The 26,481-nt window shown below is 40.9% G+C and overlaps 1 protein-coding gene across 3 annotated transcripts in view; it reads right to left on the bottom strand.

The window, feature by feature from the left end:
* Positions 1–288: 288 nt before the first annotated feature.
* HYCC1 (hyccin PI4KA lipid kinase complex subunit 1) overlaps positions 289–26,481 on the bottom strand; it is a 74,475-nt gene continuing 48,282 nt past the window's right edge. For 2 of the 3 annotated variants that reach the window (XM_075922215.2, XM_075922216.2), the window contains exons 8-11: positions 19,750–19,866; positions 18,771–18,858; positions 16,016–16,175; positions 289–8,056 (exon numbers count right to left, since the gene is read on the bottom strand). In XM_075922215.2, coding sequence (XP_075778330.1) covers positions 7,497–8,056; positions 16,016–16,175; positions 18,771–18,858; positions 19,750–19,866 — 925 coding nt within the window. In that variant the 3' untranslated portion in view covers positions 289–7,496. Of the gene's footprint in view, positions 8,057–8,954; positions 9,251–16,015; positions 16,176–18,770; positions 18,859–19,749; positions 19,867–26,481 lie in introns of all 3 variants that reach the window. The other variant, XM_075922217.2, reaches the window with a different exon arrangement.

The raw sequence follows: 26,481 nt of genomic DNA, 5'->3' as shown, positions 1-26,481 counted from the left end.
CTTGTTGTCTAGTATGTTTATTTGCAGTGTAGATAAAACATGGCTATAGTAAATACCATATGCAGACCCTAGGGTATTGCATGTATGTCCCATGCTCTCTCATCATAGTAGCATAGTCAGTCCTATTCCAATTTTAGGAGTCTTTATTGACATATAAACATGAACAAGTGTTTTGAGAAGTATATTTTCACTACTCAAGATTTATTTCAACAAAATGCATCAATGAGGTAAAACTATGCTATGAAAAATGCAACTTGTTTATAAAATGTATACAACTTGAAAAACAAAAAAACTCCAGTGCGTTTATTCCAATGGCCAAAAATATTAAACACAGAATGCAAATTCATGGTTTATACTTAAGGAATATTAACTCTAGAGAACAATTAAAACATTTTACTACATAAAAAGTAAAACACTGCTTTTATGCATTACCAAAATACATGAAAGAAAAATAATCACAAACTATGCAAAACATGAAAAATATGAGAAAGTGTGGCACCCTCATTTAGACTGCAGCTTTCAAGTTAAGACAGAGAACACCTGTGAAGTGATGCAGCCATTCCATAGATTTGTGTTACTAAAAATATACATCTAGTCCATTGTTGCAATTTTTTAGAAATGGAGTTACAGATACAAAATCCAGTATGTTACACATCTATATACAGCATTTTAAACTTCAAAAATTAAACTTTGACTAAATACATAATTACTAAACTATAAACTTGTAAATTTATGTTAGTCGAAGCCTGGTTACCTCTAGAAAGGCTTTTTTTAAGTTACATTTTCTAGTGGTATGAAATCCAATAACCTTTCATTAATGCCAATAATTTCTCAAGAAATCACTACAGATCCTATCTATACAAAGTGATTAGAATGTTTGCACAAAAAAGTGCCCTAGTTCTAGACAACAGAAAATAATAGTTCACTGTTAACTCTAGATAATCAAATACTTTGATGTTAGATTTTGCTGTTACTGCAGCACTAGAAACATTTCCCTTTGATATAATGAAATGAAATTCCAACCTAAGTAAGCATTAGCTACTTTTTTCTTTAGTACAACTTGTTTGAGTTTGTTGTTTTTAAATAACATCTTTTTTCCCTTCTGTGCAAAGTTATATTAAATGGCAGTAACAATCTATTATTCATTCAAAATTAACTACCATTGTACAATACAAAATGCAATTTTACAACTACAGTAACATTTACTTAAAAAACCTTTAATATTCTCAATGCAAACTTGATTAGTATAAAATTTAAAAGTTTAAAAACTCTCAAAGTTCACTAATTAACACTGTCTAATTACAGTAAAAGTCTTGGAGGGTATTTGGACAGTCTCATACACGAAGCTAAACATACTTAAATCTTAAACTTTTCTGCAAATGTTTAAATACTTGTGGTTATAAAACAGTTGTTAAAGTAAAATTTCAGTATTGCCAGGACCTACGTTGTGGCAGTTACATAAAATGTACTCAATGAATAAACCGTATAGGTAGGCTTATAAAGACTTATGTACATAAAGCTGAATGTGTAAGTAGAAGCAGTAGCCCTTTAGTATTAAGAAATCTTTCCTTTAAATCACATTTACTTGAAAAGGGAATCATAAAAATGGAAACTAGGACAAATAACAAAGGATTAATAAAGGCAAGCAACACGGGAATGCAGGGGCAAGATTAGAAAGGCAAAGGCACAAAATGAGATCAAACTAGCTACAGGCATAAAGGGAAACAAGAAGACCTTTTATAAATACATTAAAAGCAAGAGGAAGACCAAGGACAGTGCAGGCCCACTGCTTAGTGAGGAGGGAGAAGCAGTAACAGGAAACTTGGAAATGGCAGAGATGCTCAATGACTTCTTTGTTTCGGTCTTCACCGAGAAGTCTGGAGGTGTGCCTAACGTAGTGAATACAAGCTGAGAGAGGGTAAGTTTAGAAGATAGGATACACAAAGAACAAGTTAAAAATCACTTAGGAAAGTTAGATGTCAGCAAGTCACTAAGTCCTGATGAAATGCATCCCAGGATACTCAAGGAGCTGATAGAGGAGGTATCTGAGCCTTTAGCTATGATCTTTGAAAAATCATGGCAGACAGGGGAGATTCCAGAAGACTGGAAAAGGGCAAATATTGTGCCCATCTATAAAAAGGGGAAGAAGAACAACCCAGGAAACTACAGACCGGTCAGTTTAACATCTGTCCCAGGGAAGATAATGGAGCAGGTAATTAAGGAAATCACTTGGAAGGTAATAAAGTGATAGAGAATAGCCAGCATGGGTTTGTGAAGAACAAGTCATGCCAAACTAATCTGATAGCTTTCTTTGATAGGATAATGAGCCTTGTGGATAAGGGAGAAGCGGTAGATGTCATATACTTAGACTTTAGTAAGGCATTTGATACGGTCTCGCATGCTATTCTTATTGATAAACTAGGCAAATATAACTTAGATAGGGCCACGATAAGGTGGGTGCATAATTGGCTGGATAACCGTAGTCAGAGAGTTGTTGTTAACAAGTGGAGTTCCTCAAGGGTCTGTTTTGGGACCCGTACTGTTCAATATCTTCATCAATGATGTAGATATTGGGATGGAGAGCACGCTTATTAAGTTTGCGGATGATACCAAACTGGGTGGGGTTGCAACTTCTTTGGAGGATAGGGACATAATTCAAAATGACCTTAGCAAGTTAGAGAAATGGTCAGAGGTAAACAGGATGAGGTTTAATAAAGAGAAATGCAAAGTGCTCCACTTAGGAAGGAACAACCAGTTCCATGCATACAAGATGGGAAGCGACTGTCTAGGAAGGAGCATGGCGGAAAGGGATCTAGGGGTCATAGTGGACCACAAGTTGAATGAGTCAACAGTGTGATGCTGTTGCAAAAAAAAAAACAAATATGATTCTAGGTTGTATCAACAGGTGTGTTGTAAGCAAAACTCGTGAAGTCATTCTGCCGCTCTACTCTGCACTAGTTAGGCCTCAGCTGGAGTACTGTGTCCAGTTCTGGGCGCCACATTTCAAGAAAGATGTGGAGAAATTGGAAAGGGTACAGAGAAGAGCGACAAGAATGATTAAAGGTTTAGAGAACATGACCTATGAAGCCAGGCTTCATGAACTGGGCTTGTTTAGTTTGGAAAAAAGAAGATTAAGGGGGACATGATAGCGGTTTTCAAATATCTAAAAGGGTGTCACAAGGAGGAAGGAGAAAATTTGTTCCTCTTGGTTTCTGAGGACAGGACAAGGAGTAATGGGCTTAAAGTGCAGCAGGGGAGGTTTAGATTGGACATTAGGAAAAAATTCCTAACTGTCAGGGTGGTCAAATATTGGAATAAATTGCCAAGGGAGGTGGTGGAATCTCCCACTCTGGAGATATTTAAGAACAGGTTAGATAGACATCTGTCAGGGATGGTGTAGACGGAGCTTGGTCCTGCCTTGAGGGTGGGGGGCTGGACTCGATGACCTCTCGAGGTCCCTTCCAGTCCTATTATTCTATGATTCTATGAAAACCATGAAACTTCACAAATTCTATTGTATAATATGATTTTATCATTTTTGTATTAACATTTATTTAAGCCCAGGAAGAAAAACAAACAGCCAAAGTTAGATTGATTAAATGTGTAAGATAGTATTTTTAAAAGGGTAAAATGGTTTTATCTGAACTGTAATTCTGAGAACTGTCAAGTGATAGCTCTGTAAACATTAAGTAAATTTAATACGTTTAAATACACTTTTTAAAAAAAGTTAATTCTGTTACTGTTTCAAAGTTAAATGTCCAGATCTTCCAGTACAGTAAAACTTTTTCTATCAATATTGAATCAAACAATTTTCTTTTAAAAATAAATTTCCCTAAAAAATAAACTACTTAAAATACTAGTTTGTTCTTACAGCTAATACATGCTTAATACTGTTGTGATAAAAAGTTTACTGAAATTATATATCTTAATTACTTAAATAAGCTATAACTCAACTTAAAAGGTATAGTTCAAGTAAAAAATTTTAAAATTGTATTATCCTACAGCCTAGGAGATGAGAGGAAGGCTGTGTGTTCTGCTTAGTGAGAGCTAGGAAAGTATCTTGTGCAATACTAGTGGACATCCCTTCTTGACCTCTCAGGAGGAATTTCAAGTTATGTTAATGCAGAATGTCTATTATGTAGACATTACCTAATAATGGATTTTTTGGGGCCCTGGTATGCTCTAGGTTGGGGGGGGGGAAAGGAGGGGTTCAGTGAGCAGGAGGAAGCTGCTGGGTAGTGGGCTGGGGGCAACGGCACAGGGGCTGGATGGGAGAGGGGGCACAGGAGTGGGCTGAGGGTGCAGGGTCTGGGCAGGAGGGGTTAGGGACATCTACCTGGCACAGCTCCTGGGGGACAGGGACACAGTTGTTTCTGTGTGGCTCTCTGTTCTACAGGGAAGTGCTCCCTGCAGACACTGCCCTTTCCTGCTCCCATTGGCTGCGATTCCCAGGAGCAATGGGGTGGGGGCAGTGTCTGCAGGGACCATGTCCATGCAGCATGAGGGATCACTTCTTCCTCCCTCCCACACAGGGCCTGCGGGCTTAATCCAATCCACAGCCTGCCTTCATCGAGCCCCCAAGGCTCAGTGCTTTCCCCCAGCTCCAGCTATGTGGAGAACCAGCACTGGCTTCTGCTGCTGAGGGGAAGAGGAGGAGGAAAGAAGGAGGCAAGCCCTGAGTCTCATGGACAGGATCAAGGCAAGCCATGGCAAGATTCAGCCCACAGGCTTCCCATCCCTGCTGTAGAGGCTATACACAGTGTACAACGAGAGCTTGTTTAAAATTTGTGTTTTAGTTTTCAATCAAATCTAGAATGGATTGCAGGGCAAAACTCAACTACAAGAATCTAAAAAAGCTTTAGTTCTGGCCCTTTGACATTTTTGGCTTATAAAGCAACCCCTCCACAAAGATTTGAATACTCATGAGTGGATATGCATTAGCCCTCCATTTTGCTTTCTCTACTTCCCCTGAGAAAAGATCAGAGTTGCACTATATAAAATGCTCCCTTGCTTTGTGAGGAGAGGTTATTGACAGCTTTTCTTCTCCAACTCTGCGTTCAGCTTACAATCAATATGTATTGTTAAAAGCTATAATCTCAGCTCATAAAACTCTTTTAAAATTACCACAGCACGCTTCTCAAACTGAGGTTTGTGAAACTCCAGGGGATCCATGGGCCCTGCTGATCAACTCCTCTCCATCCTTCCTTCTAATCTTTGGACTAAGGCAGGCTCCCTACCTATCCAGGTTTCACATGGCTCCTGAAAGTGGACACCAGGTTCCTGTGGCTGCTAGATGCATGGGCAGCTAGGGAGGTTCCACATATTGTCCCCATCTAAGTGCCAGTTCCACAGCTCCCACTGACCAGGAACTGCAATCAATGGAAGCTGCAAGGGTAGTGACTGCAGCCATGAGGTCAGCCTGCATAGCTTCCTTGGCTGCCCAGGCACCTAGGGGCTGCAGGGACTTGATGGTCACCAGCTGGGAGCTGTGTGTGGTAAGTGCCGCCAGAACCCCACTCACCCTCTCATACCCCATGCTAGCCCACAGCCCCCTCTTAACCCCAAACCCTCATCCTGGTCCCACCCAGAGCCTGCATCCCCAGATGGAGCTCTCACCTCCCCTCCCACACCATAACACCCCAGCTGGGTGAAAGTGAGTTAAAGTGTGGGAGAGAGAGCAACAGAAGGAGGGAGGATGGCCTGAGTGAGGGTGGGGCCTCAGAACAGATGTGCAGCATCAGTGAAGGGTTGGGGCAAAGAGTTCCCGAAAAACTGTAAATCAAAATGGGGGTTATCAGGTTGTTAAAGTTTGAGAACCACTGCATTACCATAGTAACCTCAAAGTATTTGATATTTTGTAGTTTCAAGCTAGCAAAATAATGGTAACTTAGTTACATGTTACAACAAACAAAAATTACAAAATTAAGTTACAACATAAATGAAATTAGTCATTAATCACAGAATAATTTCCCTTTGTGCTTCCAAGATTAATTTTTACAGGTCCCTTTGTAATAGTCTCCTAACCTCATTTGAGAGCAAGCTTTATCTTTAAACACATTATTCCATTAAAATGATGTGCTTGATTCAATGCAACAGGTGTCAAGACCAGCATAATCATACTGATATTGTAATTATGAGCACATTTTCCATACAGCGATGAAAAATGCTGAGAATGACTTTCTAATTAGGAGCTTTGCACTTACTCCTGATAACTTGATAAAAAACTAGTGTCACTACATGTTCTGACAGAACACAGTAGCTTGGAGTGAGCAGGAGGGCAGTTTGTAATTCTGAATCCCACCACACCACAGAGGAAATGGAAAGATGTAAATATTTACAGTCTCTTTCCTCAACAGCCTGACTATCCTGGCTCTTCAAGTGTGGTTATGGGCAAAAAGTGTGAGTAAACAGGTATTGCAATCAATGTAGGTAGAGGAACTTGCTGGAAGCTCTTCTAGCTCACTCATCAGAACGGATCATAGAATTCCAACTGAAAAATATTTACTACCAGTAGAAGTGTGAGCCATGAATAATAATAATAAAATCTTACCTTCCCACCTTCACTTTAGTTAACAGGACTGATGAGAAATCCCCCCCCCCCCCCCACACACACACCTTCTGAACTGAGCATATTTGGTAACTCACAGAATCAAACATGAAACCCAACATGTGCCATTTTTAGGAATCACTTTTCTGACTATTATGGTATTTTCATCACAGAAAACTCCAGTTCTAACAGAAGTTTGCTCTGCTATTGTATAACTTTTGGAGCCAAGTTTTCAACCAAGTGTTTACAGAAATACATCATACAAAAAATCAGTTTTCATATACTTACATAAATACGCAACTCAAGTGATACACAAACACATTGGCGTTCATGAGTTACGTAAAGCACACACAGACCTGGCCTACTGCTATGAAAGTTTCCATTTAATATAAAACACTGTAGCCCTATAACAAAGTACACCTCTCACATTAACACATCTTCTCTGGCATGGTCTGATGTTGTGATTTTATTGTATGGACCTATTGCAATATCATCCAAAATTTCATTCCTGAGTCACAAACCTCTGCTAATAGAAAACTTCAGTCACTGCTGCAAAGTAGTTACTGAACAGACACATCCTGAGAAAGAGGATCCCTTTGCTCTGGAGTCTATATTTTAGAACACACGCACACACGCACAGCATGGCCAAACACAGCCTGCCAATGATAGTTGTTAATTGTTTTCATAGGGGCATGTAAACAATAAGAAGTTGAAGTGTAAAGTCAAATGACCTAAGGGGGAAAAAACCCTGTAGGCTATTAATAACAGTTAAAACTTAATGCAAAATAATTAAAAATTATAATCTAGACACACTGTCAAATACAAGTCAAACTAACAATATCAAAATTTTGTGGGGTTAGATTTTAAAAAGGGAATATGGATAGCACAATGTATAACGCTATCAACAGAATCGTCAGATTCCTTTTTCATACTAGCAATTTGCCAGATATCAATCTGTTGACAGTGTTATGCTGATGCTAGGAGGTCGCTGCTGATTTGACTGTTTGTTTGAAATGGGAAGATCTATTCTTTCTACTCCATATATCAATTTTTCTTCCTGAAGACTACATGCTGAAAACCTATTTACTTCAGTACCATTTCCACCATTACGGTTATTTGAAACCGTGATACCGCTGACCTGCTCAAAGGATTTACTAAAAACAGTAGTGGTAGTTCTAGCTAAACTATGACTGCCAGGCTTAGGCAGCGACTGGCTCGTAGTTAATGTTAGTCTCTTTAAAGACAAAAGATCTAAATTCTCACTCATGGCTCTCTGAGTTTGTTTTCGAGAAAAATCTTCTTTGCAGGATTCCCCAAAAGTTTCTTTTTCTTTCCCCCCAGGTTTGCCTCCTCCAGACCTTCGTTGGCTCTTCCCTAAAAGGATCTTGTTGCTGGTGTTGTTGCTGTTTGATAAGGCAGATTGGCTTGTGCTAGAAGTAGCTCTAGAGTAAAACCCTTCATCAACCTCAGATACTTCTATCAGTTCTTCTGGAATTGCTAGATCATTATCTATGCAAAGGAACAAGAAAAGAGTTAATTAGGTGTTGTTCATATTGTAATTACCTCAAATGTACATAGACAGACTGCATTTTCAAACAAAAGCAACAAAGCAACAGAGTATGGATTAAAATAGAAAAAAATGTAGAACACTTACCTTATAGAACTATTACATTATATTGTAGAAAACATATCATTATGAATTAAAATGCATCAAGAAAAGCTGCATTTACTAAATCAAGAGGCATGCCTGCATAATTTCATTTTATAGCGATTTTGAAAAAAAGCACTATTATTCATGCAAAAGATTAGGAACAGGAAAGATACCATACAGAAAACTAAGAAGGTATACATTCTATTATGTGCAAGTGATTCTACATACTAATTTCCAAAGCAAATTAATCATTAAGGTAGATTATCAATGCTAAAAAACACCCTTTATGGCTCCTGCAAGCTTAGAAAAACTAACAGTGTTTCAATTTTAGGACTGAAAGGTCACCTTCTGCATTAACTGTTTGCCATTATAACTAGGTTGGAAACTTAACACTGGAGTATGAATGTCTCAGCATCATGATGGTGTCTCAAATGGTATAATGAGGAAAAAACTGTATAGCGTACTGAAAAACTTTTTGCGTAAGTTTGAAATAGTCAACTTTGTTTCCTTGACAACTTAATTTGTCAAATATGCAAAACAAGTTCAAAATGAAGAATAGGAACGCATCTTCGGTCAGTGTTGAGTCTCACAGTGTGGTTTCCCCAAGTTATTTAATGATCTGATGTAGCACAGACTCAAGAAATTGTGTGTGCAGTGCATGCATTTGTGTTTTTATTAAATGACAACATGCAAATATAGTAACTGCATACTGCAACTCTTCGAACATGCAGCAGTGACCTTTTCAATCAATGATACCTTAGAGTGCAGCTACAAAGTGCTCTGCTAAAACTGCACTCTGCCAGATGAGTTTATTCCATCTTCCATCATTTTTCTTACAGATTTTTGCCTCCTGATTTCTGGCATGACTTTGCTGTCAGTTCTAGTATCTGTAGCTGTTTCCTGCACACCCTGTACATGCTGAGAATCATTTTCTGTTAGTGCTCTGCATTTTTCCCCATTCCCGGTTCTCTCTCCAGCCACATTTGTGACACTAATCTCAGGTATGACAAAGTTTCCCATTTCAGGAGAATCATTACCAGTCTCTGGTTGTTCTAGAAATGAAGATGGATAAGAAAGAAAAAAATATGTCTAAAACAAAAACATAAAACAGAAACAGAATTGGACGGCTGAAGTGTTATGAATAAGCCAGATGTTTGCATATTAACTTTTGGTTAATTAGCAATATTAGTGAGGATGGTACTCCATTTTTTTAAATGGACAATCTCCCATGCTGTGCTATGCTCCCCTCCAATTGCCTTTGTCTTTCAGTGTTACATTCTTGAAAGATGCTCATGAAACATGTGCTTTTGAAAACTCAAAAATTAGATGTTATTTAGGCATCAACATTGGTTTCGGCTTGCTTTCCTTTCCTCCTCCCTCCCCCCTCACACACATTCACTTTATGGTCACGTCAACATTACAGTCCTGTATCAGCTTAACTACATGGCTCAAATGTGTGAAAAATCTACACCCTTCAGTGACACAGTTATTGTGACTTAACCTTCTGCTCCCTGCCCAGACAGCAATAGGTCAACAGGAAAGCTCTCCAGGAAGACAAGCCTTAAGACAACCCGTATCAGCTGTACTAAGATGTAAAGAAAACTCTTTAAAACAAAAAACCAAAAAACAAAAAATGAAGAGTCTTAAGACATCTTAAGCACAAATTATTTGGGCATAAGCTTTCATGGGTAAAAACCACTTAGATGCAGATACAGATACAGATTAAGACCATTACCCCTCCAGGGCTTTGTTTTTAAAGTTACCTTTACAACGATCTCTATGTTCTGAAGTTCTACCACACAGAAGCTGAGATTATGCATTCAATATGCATTGATACAGTACAAACTCTTGAATGTGGTTGAACTAGAACACCTGTATCATCAGAGCCAGATCAGCTCAGGTACGGTTAAACTACCACTTTATCTCTGCATTCTTTTTAGGGATTTTCAACTGGCACAAATCTGCACACTTAGAAAAACTTTCAAACACATCAATTTAAAATTCACTTAAGCTTTATGTAAAATCTGCAAACATATCAACAGGTAATATCTGCAAACATAAGTTCCTCTTGAGGCATAAGGAATTTACGCAAAATGAAAACATCCACACTGCTTGTTTTTGCGCAAAAACGCCTTGCTAAAAACAGATTGGAAGAGATTATGCAAATGAAGCATGAAAAAATGCTAATCAGCACTTCATTTGCATTGCCTCTGCTGGCAAAAACCTGTAGTGTAGACATAGCCTTAGCGCAGTGGTGCCATGGTGCCCGCAGGGGCATTTGTGTGCGCCCGCCAAGTGCTCAGGGCTGGCCCCGTCCTGGGCGCATGAGCGGTGCCGGACCCAGCCACGCTGCACATATGTGGTGCCAGCCCCAGGCGCATGGGGAGCGCTGGTCCCGGGCACGCGGTGCATGGGGAGCGCCAGTCCTGGGGGCGCGGCAAATTGGCCGCCCTGGCCCCAAGCACGTGGCAAATTGGCCGCCTCGCCCCCAGGCACACAGCTATGGGGGGCGCCGGCCCTGGGCACACGGCTGTGGGGGGGTGCCAGCCCCAGGCTTGCAGCAAATGGGCGGCCCTGCCCATGGCCATGCAGCGCATGGGGTTACTGGCCCCAGGCACGTAGCTCATGGGGGTATGGCATACGTGCGGCCCTGCCCCCGGGTGCGCGAATGTCTCCACTCTCTGGCGCCCGGCAGGCAAACAGCTCCAGCCCCTGGCGCCCAGCGGCTCCAAATGGTTGCGGACCACTGCCTTAGATTATCCACATTACACTCACGTGAGACCTATCTATCTTAAGTACTAGCCCATTATCTCAATACAGAATCAAAAGGAGAAAATAGGCTATAAGGGAGAAATAGTTTGTTGCAATGCTGGAAAATGATAGAAACAAGCTGAGGCAAAAGTGATTATCTTAGTTTCAAGATACTGTAACTTGACTGATGGAAGTGGAGGGAAGGAAAGGAAAGAAAACAATATGAAACCCGCAGCAAAATGAGTGGGCCATTATTTAAAAAGCATTTTGAGCACACTTTGATATTCCAAGTAATGGTGCCCCCCGCACCCAAAAAAAGTGATTGCTGCAGTTCTTAAAACCATATACATGATAGTACCATTGAACTGAAAAAAAAGTGTTATTTTTCTGCAGCAAAAAGGGACAGGAAGCTCTCCAAAGCCTAAAGTGTAACTAGGACATAAGAGCGAGTAATGAATTTTGACAAAAGAATTTTTCAGTAGAAGATACCAATTTGTTAAACAAAATTTTTTCATAGGAACTCATGACTTTCTGTGACCATCATTGGCTAAAGGTTTCTCAGGTCCTGCATGGATATTTTGGGAGGGAGAAAAAGAAACCCTACCTAGAACAGCCAATACTCCAGTGGTTAGGGAAATCACCTAGGATGAGGACAATTCCTGATGCAGAGCATGGACTAGAACTTTCACTTATCACATCCAAAGTGAGTGCCCTAAAGAGTCCTGGGGCTCCAGTTTTATTATACAGGCAGTCCCCGAGTTACGCGGATCCGACTTATGTCGGATCCGCAGTTACGAACGGGGATTTTTCTCGCCCCGGAGGACTGGAGTGGCGGGACGCCTGGTCCCGCCGCCCGCCTCCTCCGGGGCAAGAAAAGCTGCTCCCCGTCTCCTTGAACTCAGCCCCTTCTGTCTGCTGATTACTGCCAGTAGAAGGGTTACACTTGGATGCTCCAAGAAGTTTGTAAAGACTGCAGGAACTGTTGCTTTAAGATTCGTGTCCAAGACCTGAACCATATGATCTGCACAACGAGTTTGTTTACATCAAATCTGAGAATGTATTAAGCAAGTCTTTCCTCCACCCCTACCCAGAAAAGTACTCCTCGACCCCGCAGAAAAAGCATCAGCTGTAAGCTTGAGGATTTTTTCCTCACTCTATTTCACATTTAATGGTTTGTTAAAATAGCCTGCCAACCTGGATTTAAGATTCAGTAATAAATTCCTGCTGTTAAATTGTGAGGGTTTGACAGAATTTTTATAAATACAATTTTGGAAGTGAGGTTGATTAAAAAAAAATGGTATAATGTGCATAACCTCTTCCATATATAACCTCAAAAATCTAGTCAGTCATTGAGCAGACATTGCACATTCACATTTGATACACTGAAATGAGAGATGTCTAGTGACAGGATGTTTAGGGACACAATCATTTTTAGGTGAAAAATTTTGGCTACCCAATTTTTTTCCAGCAGAGTAATTTTTCCCATTAAGCACCATCCAAAGTCTTATCAAATGGAATCTTAATAAGAACTTATTTTTCTCCCTAATAATAAAAGCCCCTTATTTTTCTTCCATCATTCCTTGCTTGGGTCACACTAGTTGCTTAGAATGAGATTATTATAATACTTCTCTCTCTATTAACTGTCACACCATCTCTTCATAAGTGAATAGCTTTTTCTATGTTTTATGGGAGTCTTGTTTCTCTACTAACACTATCAAACCTCTTGTCTTACTGTTATCTGCAGCAAATAGTCCCACCCAATGTATCTCGAACTTCGCCATCTGCCTGAAGCATGATCCCTGCAAGAAGGCAATATCAAAGTATGATTTTGGTAAAGACTGCAATACCTTTATCTTTGCTGGATAGTCAGCAGTTTTAAAATGCATGAAATAAGACTAGTTGATATGAGCCTCATTATAATCCATGTTTTTATTCTGAATTATCAAAATAATAAAGAGTAGAATACAACAGTAGATATTTAAATTTGCCTTCAATTTCTCTCAGAAAGAAGCAACAACAGATCCATTGTCTTTGCTCTATACTTCCTTGCAGTCCTTTTTTATTTATTTATTTTTTAAACAAATAAAAGTGCCAGTACTCCAGGGTAAAAGTTGTTGAGCTCTGACTGGAGGGAGGTGCCAGTACTGCGTCTGGAGGTGCCGGTACCGCATACCAGGCAGTACCGTCACAAAAAAAAAAAAAAAAGCACTGCTTTCCTGTATCAGTGAGTTTGAGTTACCAACACCAAAGTCACACAAAAGAGGAAGATTAAAGACAGAGTGACAATTTGCAAGACCATACTCAGAGATGGTTTCTTGATTAAAAAGGTTGAGCCACCATTTGCTTAAGGAGACTGACAAGTCCAGGGAGCATCATATCCTACCTTACTTTCTTCTGATCGTTAGAGTGGGCTAGTACCATTTCTCATGCTGTAAACTGAAATACTCCCTTGCACTCCCATTATTTCAGTTAGTAATAACCATTGGAACTTATCCAGGTTCTTATCACCTCTAGCACTACCTCTGACCCATAAACAACCATTTCTCAGGACCTCTGTACTCAACCTGTTTTCTTTGATACTTTTACATTTTTCATGAAGAGACTGAAGTAAATAGTAACATGGTGACAAGTAGACATTGTGTGTCAAGGTAAACAAGAGTTCTCTATATTGAATTTTGCTTTTAAAACAAACATCTACAGATGTGGATATTATAATTAAAAAAAATCAGCACTTATCCTAGACCACTAGGACATTTGCCATTTTTAAAATAGTCTTGTAGTCCTTTTGTTGCTAATTATACTGCCTATGTAATAGTGATGCCCATCAAACTAATACCTATAGCCAGCCCATCCCAAAACTGTCAAAATATCAATTAAAGATAAAGAATGGACATATTATATTTGAGTCAGTATTAATGATCTCCAGCTACTCTGAACCCAAGGTGGGTGTTACCAGGCCTTAGGCACAGCAAGTGATTGAGAGAACTGATTTGTGCTGGATTTGCTCTTCCTTCTGAGATGGGAGAAGTGGAGTGCTGATAATAGACTACAGGCAGTCCCCGAGTTACGCGGATCCTACTTATCGTCGGATCCGCAGTTACGAACGGGGCCGTTCCTCTCCCTGGTCTCCAGCAGACCAGGGAGAGGAAGCAAAGCGGCGGAACACGTGGGCAGCGGACAGGGTTGTCCGCTGCCCACGCGCTCCGAGGCTTGGCTCTGCTTTGCCCCCCCCCTCCCCCTGGTCTGCAGACCAGGGGGACGGGGGGGGGAGGACGGGGGGGCGCAAAGCAGAGCCAAGCCGCGGAGCGCCCGGCCAGCAGACAGCCCAGACGCGTCTGGGCTGTCAGCTGGAAGCGCGATCTGCGGCTTGGCTCTGCTTTGCCCCCCCCCCCCATCCCCCTGGTCTGCAGACCAGGGGGACGGGGGGGGGGCGGGGGCAAAGCAGAGCAAAGCCGCAGAGCACGCGGGCAGCGGACAGCCCAGACGCGTCTGGGCTGTCTGCTGCCCGCGTGTTCCGCCGCTTTGCTCCCCGTCCCCCTGGTCTGCAGACCAGGGGTACGGGGAGCAAAGCAGAGCAAAGGCACGGAGCCCGAGGGCAGCAGGACAGCCACGGCGCGTCTGGGCTGTCCCGCTGCCCCCGTGCTCCGTGGCTTTGCTCCGGACACCTGTGGTACAGCAGCTGGGGCGCTGCCAGTTGGTCCCGTAGCGCCGCTCTGGGCGCTACTGGACCAACCGGGCAGCACCCCAGCTGTTCTGCCCCAGGCGTCCTGATTCAGCCACTGCTGGTCAGATTCAGCAGCGGCTGAATCAGGACGCCTGGGGCAGAGCAGCTTGGGTGCTGCTGGGTTGGTCCAGTAGCGCCGAGGAGCGGCGGCGCTACTGGACCAACCCAGCAGCACCCCAGCTGCTCTGCTCCTGGCGTCCCCAAGTCAGCCGCTGCTGAAACTGACCAGTGGCTGACTACAGGAAGCCCCTGCCCCAGGCTTCCTGGAATCAGCCACTGATCAGTTTCAGCAGCTGCTGACTTGGGGATGCCTGGGGTTCTTAAGTTGAATCTGTATGTAAGTCAGAACTGGCGTCCAGATTCAGCCGCTGTTGAAACTGATCAGTTTCAGCAGCGGCTGAATCTGGACGCCAGTTCCGACTTACATACAGATTCAACTTAAGAACAAACCTACAGTCCCTATCTTGTACGTAACCCGGGGACTGCCTGTACTGAAAAAAAGAGATACCTTAACGTGCAGTTTTCTATCAGCCCAGTCTAGGACTCAGAATACCTCTAATTAAGTATTTTTTAGCCTCTATTCTTCCACGATGAAAATTAATATAATTGTAACATGACCATCTTCTTCCACTTTACACTGTTCCTAGTTTCATTTCAACATTTTACATAAAAGGTTCTATGGAAAACACATTACCTGCCTTAAATTACTTTAGTTATTGCAATTAATAATTGCTGCATTTTGGACACAAATATGGGACACTTGTAGACACTTGCTATACTAATGCTTCCTGTTAAACAAATGCTATGTGTAACTTCTTTAGTTAACAGATTCATGAATGCTGTACAATCCTATATTTTAAATAAAAAACAAAATTTAAAGAACTGAACAGCTGAGGAGAGAAAAATAAAATATTCACCCAGAGCTCCGGCAAAGAGATTTTTATTCCCAGTTAGGAAAAAGGAATCAGTACTTAATCTGTTACTGGCAATTACATCTCAGTATATAATTGCTAAGCATCAACTGCTCAATAGCACAATGGCTCAAGTGTCCATTGGGGCAATAGTCTGTACTTAGGCAAATTTAGAATACAGACCCCCAAGTGTGCTAAGGCTGCTCTGTTTACACTCAATCTTTCTCTGAACATCCATGATGTTGGATTTTTAAAGAGACTAGCATATAACAGTTTTTATTCACTAACCAGAGACATTATGGTGAAGATTAAAATTATATGGAAGATGTGTGGTGTCTAAATCCCTTGCATTACTCTAAGAATTTCATTTTTAATAAAATATAGTTCTAATAAAAAAGCATAGCATTTAATGTATACAGTGTATTTCTTACCACGTCTCTTCCATCTATGCCCCCGGATGGACATGCTAGTGACAGCATTCCTTGATATTCTTGATGAAGTAGGTGTAATTTCAACCTGAATGCATCTTGTACCTTCTTTACTAGATTTCATGGCACCTTGAGGCAGTGAGGCCTTTATTGCATTAGCAACCTAGAGAGGAAAAGTGTGAGTGAAGTTCTTACCAAGATTTGGATTCTAACAGAAGTACTGTAGGCAGTAATTCAAATATTTCACTGCTCTGGAAAAATATAATAATCACATGCAATCTGAGAGCAGATATGATCATATGGTTCACAGTATGTTTCAAAGACCAGACAAAAATGAGTTTGCAATTATGCCTTTGTCAGGTAAAGCATCTCAAAGGTAGCCATGTTAGTCTGTAACTGTAAAAACAACTAGCAGTTCTGTGGCACCTTAGAGACTACAAATTTATTAGATCATAAGCTTTTGTGGGAAAAACCCACTTCATCAGATGAGTTGGAGTGGATATTATACAGTCTGGGGTATATAAGAACATAAGAATGGCAATACTGGGTCACACCAACCGTTCATTCAGTCCAGTATCCTCTCTGAGGATAGTGGCCAATACCAGATGCCCCAGAGGGAGGGAACACAACAGGTAATCATCACATGATCCCTCCCCTGTCACCGCCCTCCAGAGAAACAGAGGTTAGGAACACCATTGCTACCCATCCTGGCTAATAGCCATTGATGAACCTAACCTCCATGAATCTATCTAGCTCTTTTCTGGACCCTGTTAAAAGTTCTAGCCTTCACCACATCCTCTGGCCAGGAGTTCTAGAGGTTGACTGTGCACTGAGTGAAGTAAAACTTCCTTTTGTTTTAAATCTGCTACCTATTACTTTCATTTGGTGACCCCTAGTTCTTATATTGTGGGAATAAGTAAATAACTTTTCCTTATTCAATTTTCCACATCCGTCATGATTTTATGGACCTCTATCATATCCTCACTTAGTCTCCTCTTTTCTAAGCTGAAAAGTCCAAGTCTTCTTTAGTCTCTCTTCAGATGGGACCCATTCCAAATCCCTAATAACTTTTGTTGCCCTTTTCTGAACCTTTTCCAGTACCAGAGGAATTTGCCAGTCAATTGTAGAACCAGCATTAAGTAAGTCAGAGTGTCCTGTTCATAGCAGCCTCCCTGACTTAATTATCTTCATTAACACTGGTCCTACAATTGATGGGTAACTTCCTTTGCTGCTATATACTCTGTAATTTCTACTCCAACTCATCTGATGAAGAAGGTTTTATCCACAAAAGCTCACGACCTAAAAATATGCTTGTCACTAAGCCCTGGTCTACACTAGGGCCTTATTCCGAAATAACCCCTCAGAGGTCAAATTTATAAGTGGTGTGTCCACTCTACCAAACCCATTATTTTGAAATAATGGGCCATGGAATTCAAACTCTGTACTACTGCTTTTCACGAGGAGTAAAACTAATTCTGAAGCAAAATACAGGACTATGTAGCACTTTAAAGACTAACAAGATGGTTTATTAGATGATGAGCTTTCGTGGGCCAGACCCACTAGTGATCTGAGGAAGTGGGTCTGGCCCACGAAAGCTCATCATCTAATAAACCATCTTGTTAGTCTTTAAAATGCTACATAGTCCTGCATTTTGCTTCAGCTACACCAGACTAACACGGCTACATTTCTATTACTAATTCTGAAATAATCATTTTGAAGTAAAAGTAGTAAAGATGCTCCAGTGCTGCTAATTCAGACTTATTGGTCTCCAGGAGGCCTCCTGCAGCTCCCCAAAGTGCTTCCTGGGGCTCTAAGTCCAAGACAGCGTGTCCACATTAATGGAGCCTGCCTCGGACTAATTTTGATGCTTCCCCATAGTGAGGGCACACTAGTTCAAATTTGTTAAATTGGGAGTTCTTAAATCAAATTTAGTAATTTCAAAATAATTTCCTAGTGTAGACATGGCCTAAGATGCCAGAGGACTGCTCACAGTTTTTATGTCAGATAGTTTGAAGTCTAACTAAAATAAAGCAACCTGTAAAATGCTTTAAACAGCTGTTTTGATGGCAGTCTCCATTTAAAACCATGACTACTTGCACATTGCTCATGATGCACAAATTAAAAATATTTTGGGGGGAGGGAAAAGCGTAAAAAAGTACATGCTTCCAAACATAATTAGCACATGTAAGATACAGATGACTCATTGTGAACTTATGTTTCATTATAATGCTGCAGCACCAGCACCATTTACAGCATGGCTACTCAAGACTCAGCCTGTGGGCCACATGTGGCCTGCAGCTCGTTTGTTTGCAGCCCGCGGTGCAAGTTGGGTTTCGTGGGGCTCGAGACATGGCCCACAGGTGTGAGCCAAAACAATAAAGCAGTCAGTCAGTGGTCTTCTGTTGATATGCGTTTTAGTAGTTAAATTCCTGGACTGTCTTTGCTCATTAATACTGCTGCCGTAAGGGTAAAAATCGGGTAAATATTGCATTTATTAATATCAGCAAAACTGACTTGAATGGGGCATGCATATTGTGTAGTCTTGCCTTAATCTTTGTATTCATGCCTGTCAGTGTGAAAGAAGCTATGTGCATATATATTTGCATGTATATGCAACCACACTTAAGTTGCGGCCCTCGGCATGAGCTGAGAGTATCATTGTGGCTCCCAGGGCTTCCAAAGTTGAGCAGCCCTGATTTAGAGTTTAGTAACTCTGTATCTAGATTTATAAAAGAAAAATCCCAGATGTAATACTGACCAGCAGTGGTTCTGGATACAACTCCAGCTGAGCTCTATATAAAATGTCATCCATTGCTTTACGAGCTAGATCCCATTCTCCGTTATAACTAGAAAAATCATATTTAAGTAGGATTACCAAGTTTTATAAACTGCATCCACATTTTTATCTAAAGTAATAGCTAAGTGTCTCTCCTAGATCACATTACTTTCAAACAACATCAACAATATCCTTATTCAGAAATCAGTACAAGTGAACCACTAAACTTACTATTAATAAGAACAAATAGTACAAACAGTTTTGACTTTAATTAAAGAAAAAATGCAAGTTTAAAATCAGTTGGTTTATAATCAAACAACTTAACGTTCTTGAGTGGTTTAATTTTAGATATCAGAGGTAGCCATGTTAGTCTGTTTCAGCAAGAACAAGGAGCCATAAGACTCCCTGTTAATTTTAGGTAAATACTGAACAAGTTGTTACATTTAAGTTATGAAATTTCAATAGAGTTGTATAGCTAGCATGCTGCCTGCTATTTCATATTTTGAATATTTACTCACGCTGTGAGCAAGTCTATGGGAGCAATTATTTCAGTTAATACAATATCAAAATTCAGTTAATTTACCTACAGCCATTAGATAAGAGTGTTGAAGATAAGCAATAATGTGAGTATGGCAAGAAAAAATTAAGATAGCAATGAGTTTTCCAAAACTGGAGTCACATTTGTCATTTCTCAGCACAAACATGTATGTGAGCAACAATGGATATGGGATGAATAGATATAGTAGTTGCAAAAAAATGGCTATTAAAAAGACTTTGATATTAGTTAAATCTACCCAATAGATTTTTCCCTCAAGCTTCATTGCAACTTAGAGAATTATCCCATTAAGAGAATATAATTCTACTAATCGTGAATTAGAAGTATGTTCAACAGGTATGAAATGACATCTGTGCTAAAGGGAGTATGCAAAATTAAGATTTCATATGTGTATGGTAAACTTACAAGGCATAATAAATCCCAGTCAGCATTTGCACCATGAATTCAGAAGAAACTGGAATTCTACTATTTACGCCTTTGTATTTCCTTACTTGTTGCCGAGGATATCCACAGACACAGATCCTAGAGAAATCATGCATTTGGCATTAGTACAACTGTTAATTTAGATGAATACATATCTAAAATTCTGTAAAACGAAGTTTACCATAAGTCATAGCCAGAAATGGAAGCCACAAAGTGAATCCATCGAGCAACCAATTTTTCAGAACCACATAACTTATGTATTCATTTAAAAAAGTGTACAAAATAGAAGTTTTCAAAATGCCCTCTCCTAGTAGATGAGTCCTTCTTACTTCATTACACAAAAATGACTTAAGTCAATTATACTAAAAGCATATGGCAAACAAAATAATAAGTATCAGATTACTCATGTTTCTATACTTTTCAAACACACACATACTAGTGAACCTACCATATGTTGCTCCCCATACAATGAAATTACCTTTGCCAGTATTACAGCATGTAATGTGCTCTAAATTCATAGAGATTCTAAAATGATAAAAATATTTTCTTCTTTGATGAAACTTTTACATTAAATTCCATCATCCTGTAATGTTTATTGTTTTTAGATCAAAAATGGCAAACTTGACAGTAAACTTCTAAATATACATAAATAGATTTGAAAAGGCTTTTTTCCAAAGTCTAAACTGGAAGATAATGACATTTAATTGCAGTATTTTAATTAAGTTAAAATACATACATTACATCTTCCTCAAGATGGAAACTGGAAGATATTAAAGATCAGAAACTAATTCTGAATTGTTATCTTCTATACATTTTAGAAATGTGTGACTAAGTCTGTGAGCCTGTTTGTTCAAGAACTACTTCTAAATAGTAAGAGCTAGGAACACCAAATTGGCGTGCAGGTTCCTCTTATCATAACTTAAAGCAAGGTCTGGGTTTGGTTGTGCCAGGGAAGTGGGATGTGCCTGGAATCAGATTGTTTTCCATCACATGGAAAGGAAGGGGGCTGATCAGAGGGACAGCTATATTGCAGAGTGACCACAGGGGGGCCTCTGCACCAGCAAAACAGTGGCCAGCTTGGCCAGGGGCTGGCCAACTTGACAGCAGACAGGGTAAGTGACCCCCTGCCTCAAACCTCTGCTCCTCCCTTCCTTGGCCGTAGCGCTGCCAGCCACCAGCCCTGCTACCATCTCCCAATAGAGAGAAGCCGCCATTGAGGCAGTACCACCCTCACCACCATGGGTGGTCCTCATAAGCTCCCCTTCACTCAGCTGCCTGCCCTGAACCCCTTCACCCTGATTCCTGCATACCCCCCTGCCCTGAGCCTTCCATAACTTGCCCTGACTCCTGCACCCCCATCAATTACCCTCAGCCCTCCACACCTCTCATCCCCTACCCTGAATCCTCTGCATCTCCCCACCCCGAGTCCTTCTGCCATCCCAGCCCTCTGCAATGAGCCCCACCCACCTCCACTGCCTACCCTGAGCCTTCCCCACATCTTCCAGCCCTCTACCCTGACTACTGCACTCTCCCACTCTCTACCCTGAGCCCCCACAAGGACCCAGGCAATGCTGGGTAAATCCTCTAGTAATGAAACACTTAGGAGACATTTTATCCTTGTAGCACTCCTCTGGTTTCTGTTTGCAATTTATAGTAACTAGTACATCCATCTGGCCTTTTCTGCCACAAGCATGAGAAATGAATTAGACTGAGTGCAAAGATCTTCTACTGAATAGTGTCTACATGTGTCAATGTTCTTCATCTATGTTTTAATGTTTGACTTGCTGTACATGTCTGGACATATTTCATCTCTCTGGGACTCATTCTGCCCCCAGCCTTTGTCATGTCTATCTGAATGTGACTGGGTTTGAGGAGCTATGCCATACAACTATTGATTATTTCTCCTCAATCCCTTGAATCTTTTTGCTACATCTCCACATTTTCTCTTATTTCTTAGAACGCCATCCCATCTTTACTAATCCTTATCCTTTGGGCATCGATGTCTTCCTCTTGTGTTATAATTTTTTCCAGGTTTACATAAAAATAATTCTGGCATCAGGCTCCCAAACACGGTCCGTGAATATCCAAATACATAAAGCAGATATCCACAGATTTGCAGGATTCTAGATATAAAATTTGCATTTACATTCATCCACAAGCCACAAGGATGATTTGCAGACATCTGGGCTTTAATTGTGTGGTAGGAATGGCAGCACACCAAATGAATTTTTATAGGCCTCCTACAAATCTGAAGACGTTTCTTGATGGTTTTGTTGAAAGCATGACTTAGTTGGGCAATGAAGCTCATTTTACATTCAGTAATCCTTAAGTATGCGTTCTCATGCCCTAAGTCTGTGTCTAGAGTGGCAATTATGAGTGTTCATTTTGATCTATAAGGAATATGAGAAACATCTGGATCCAGAGTTATATTTGGATTTTATGGGATTTAACAGATAATCAATGAAGGGAAATACACAGAATGTGAACTCATAAATTAAACTGCATTTCTGAGTAAAGCAAACATTCTTGAGTTTTATTTCATGCTTTACAACAGTGGTTGCCAACCTTTTTGATTCTGGGGACTGGCAAACCCATTCGCAAACTTTTGGTGGACCAGTAACGTTTGCATATTTGTGTATTCATTATGCAAACTATGAATATGCAAATATGCAAATAAAGGTTACCAGTCCACCAAAGCCGAGCCCCCGGTGCCAACACTAACCCCTAGAGACCCCCACTACCCCCGAGTCCCCTGCACCCTACCCCCCTCCCTAGCACCAGCCCTCCTCCCCATCCAAAACACATCAGTGGCAGTCCCTGAGCCCTACAGCCCCCCCCCAGACTGCCTAGTATTAGCCTCCTATTTCCAGAGCCCACTGCAAATATCCCCCCCAAAACTCCCCCAATGCCAGCCCCCAATTTTAACCCCATCCCCAGAGCCCCCCAGTGCTAGCCCCACTCTCACAGGCCCCCCTACTACTAGCTCAGCCTCCAGAGTCCCCCAGCATTAGCTCCACACCCTTCACCTAGCCCTGTACTGCTGCCTGTGTGGCAGCAGCTCTGGGAGCCGGGTCTGGGGTACACCACCTAGCGCCTCCACTGCAGCCGTGGCTGTTGGGAGAGGCGTGCCCTGCCCTGCCTCTCAGTCAGCCAGTGTCAAGAAGGGCAGGGTCTCCTCCCAGCCACAAAAGAGCAATTCGTTGCACAGCATGGCCCCCCTGCTGCGCAGCAAACTGCTCTTCTGCAGCTGGGAGGAGGCCCCACCCCTGTACGATGCCAGGTGGCTGAGAGGCGGGATAGGACACACCTCTCCCAACTGCCATGGCAGGAGCGGTGTACCCTAGCCCAGGCCCCCAGAGCCGCTGTAGCCCAGCAGTTGGGAACTGCTTTAGAAAAATATAAGACTGTCTTCTTATTTGAAGGGTCTTTTAGAGAAGGTAAGAGCTAACTGACTATGTTTTCCTGAATGTCTTCCTCTCTAGTAAACTTGACCCAACTAAGGTCTATAATCCAATTGCAATTAAACTAGTACACTGTAATACAGGTTGAACTCCAAAATCCAGGATTCTGTCAACATAAACGAAGAGGGAATTTGAGGAAGACTATAAATCCTCTGATTCAAATCGGTTTAATCCATGCCTTACATGGGCACAATAGCCTTAGATCAGTCTGGGGCTTGAAGGATTAGATTTTATGGAAATACGACAATGTTCTGCCACACTGGCTAGAAAAAACCTTATATCAAGTCACTACTAGAACATCTGTTTACCTCGGACCTCCTTGCTTGTGTGTTTGTCCATACACAATCTTGAAGTTACTCTCAAAATTCCACATTTCCCCAAGCTCAGCAGCAGACTATTTTAATCAAACCACTGAACTTTGGATGCTTCCTGCTCTCCAGGTTGCAAGTAATTCACAGAAGTTTTTTATTGGGCCCTTTTATTTAAAGCTACAAAGCCTTCACTTGTTGAAAAGGATGGAACAGTGCAACAAAGTTAGTTTAAAATGAAATCCTCCATCAGATCCTTGACTGCCAGAATATATCACCCCAGTGGTCTACTGCTGTTGGGGCTCATGCGTGAAATAGGTTTTACGTGTTTTAATTCTGGACAGCCTTCTGTGAATGGTCTGGATCTTCTATTCCAATCTAGTCTACTTCTCTTGAGCTCCAATTTTGGTATCTCTGCCTTGTCAACAAGCTCCAGTATTTTTGAATGGAGATACATTCAATGTCTCACCAATGAGAAGGGTCTTTTTAATCTTTTTAAAAGCCTCACCAAATATATTTTTTTGAAATAAGAAAGCTGGATGATTGGTTTTGGAGGACAGTCCTGTGCAATTTTGATTTATTCGATAGGTGTGTCCATTGTTCCTCCTGATTTTCTTCCTTCCCTTCACGGATACCAGAGGATGTTGTGAAAGCCAAGACTTTAATAGGGTTCAAAAAAGAACTTTAAAAATTCAGGAAGGATAATTCCATCAATGGCTATTACTCATGATGGGCAAGGATAGTGTGCCTATCTTCTGTTTGTTAGAAGATGGGAATGGGCAACATGGGATGAATCACTTGATTATCTGTTCTGTTCTTTCCTTCTGGGGCATTTGGCATTGGTCACTGTCAGAAGACCAGACACTGGGCTAAACAAACTTTTGGTCTGAGCAAGCCTGGCAATTCTTATATTCCTCCTTTTATAGTTCAGGTAGCCAGCATCTTTAATATTTGGTTGCATGAAATTCTGGTTACGGGGCAAATACCAGCCTGTGCTCTTACAGGAGTCAGGCTAGACAGTTGCACAGGAGATAACGAATTCACAGACTGAGAATTTATGAGATGTCACCAACCCTCTGAGGCCTAAGACATGTTTGCTCAGGTCCCCCTCTGCCATCGAGAGTACTGACATGACATTTAAAGAGATCAAGTTGAAAGCCATCGAGTCTCATATATAAAGAAGATGATGGTACAAGACTTCTAGCTGATCTGGAAACTTATGCTTGCTTGCTTTTCTTCATTACTTTTCCTAGAGTCAAATGCTCTTATTACGGTGGGAAAATAACCAGAAATTTAATCTGATTTTAAGTTACGCCCATTTTTTTAAAAGGTGCATTAGATTGAAAACAGGAATTGGTGATGTATTGTAATTGCTAAAAGGGTTCCTGATCTAGCTATCTAAATAATGCCAATGACTCAGAACTCTAAATAGGTATTCTAGACCAAAAGATTTTTTTTTGTTTTTTTAAAGAAAATAACAGCTGAAATGGAAAAAGGGAAGCAGCATTCCTCTGCTACACAGCACCAAAAGTAGGGAAAAGATAACGAAAACAGAGGCATTAATTTTCACTGCCACTATTAAAGATATCTAAATAGATAATTCTGTATTTATATAAAATACAAAAAAATCAAAAATTAGATAAATTCACATAATCAACATGTTGCTGACGTTATCACTAATCTTAAATTTGACCTTTGTGACATGACATCTTTAAAGCAGGAGTGAGGAACCTCAGGCCCAGGGGCCAGATGCAGCCCCTGGCTTGCTTGGATCCAGTCCCCGAGGCTCAGGGGCCTCCGAAGCATTGGGAAGCCCGCACTAGCACTCCAGCCGCCCTGCTGCCCCACCGCAAGGCTACAGAACACAATGCAAAAAAGGTTCTCCACCCAAGCTTTAAAGGTTTGTCATTATGAATAGCTACAGTGTCACATTTCTGATTGAAAAATAATTAGTCTTTCTAGAAAGGCTGTTCAGTGTAACTCAGATTGGGATCCTTCAGCAGACCCACACAAAAATGGGAATGACTAAGATAGTAGGCTGATTCACTTAAAAATTAGCAGAAAAGGAAAACTCATGAGGGAAAATTCCACTACTTGTTCCACCGATCCTCCTCTGACTTAACTCAGCACATTTTATTCTGTAGATCTGGTGAAAAGACAAATCCTGGACTTCTTGTGCAAACCTGTTCCATTCCTTTGATTCCCTAAATTGCTTTCCTCCAGGAAATCTTTGGAAAGCAGACTGTATGTGGGACTGAAGGACTTTAAGTCCTGCTATTACACAGTTCATGTTTGTAGATTTATAAGAATCAAAATGGATCATCATTCATGATCCAAACTCACAGTATTTAGAAATGAACTTGTGTTTGTACCTTGCATCCGCAGCCACTCTTATTTGGTTAACCCTCAAGAGAATCATTACAACTTAATGAAGCAAGATAATGAATGCCTCGCTCTCCTCCTATTCAACCCTTAACTACTACACATTTCTGGAACCTCCTCCTCAGGTCTCCAAAATACCACTATCATCTAGCAAAATGTCAGGCACACTTCTCTTGGTATAAAAGAATTCTTCATTATACTTACAAATTAAAAAAAGTCTCCTACTAATTAACACACACAACTAAACTTGACAGCAGTAACTACCTTTTCCAAGTTTGTGTGATGGAGCTTCAGATCTGAGTTAATGACAAATGGAAAACTGCTATGTGTTATTGTTTATGGAATTTCAAGGCTTTGGTTCTTATTTATAGCTACACGAGAAAGTTACCCTATCGTTAACACAACATCACTTCAAAGACAGCCACTAGACAAAATTTTCAGGATTTATGAAGAATCTTCAGATTATACAAGAATCGTTTTCTTCATTGCATTTACTCTACTGACTTGCAATTTTTCTGCAAGAAATATACAAGTCACTTCTTCTGTTTGAGCAAATACATCCC

Source organism: Pelodiscus sinensis, chromosome 2 (genome assembly GCF_052426305.1).
Source record: "Pelodiscus sinensis isolate ZL-2025 chromosome 2, ASM5242630v1, whole genome shotgun sequence".
Lineage (NCBI taxonomy): Eukaryota > Metazoa > Chordata > Testudines > Trionychidae > Pelodiscus > Pelodiscus sinensis.
This window is presented reverse-complemented; position numbering and strand designations above follow the sequence as displayed.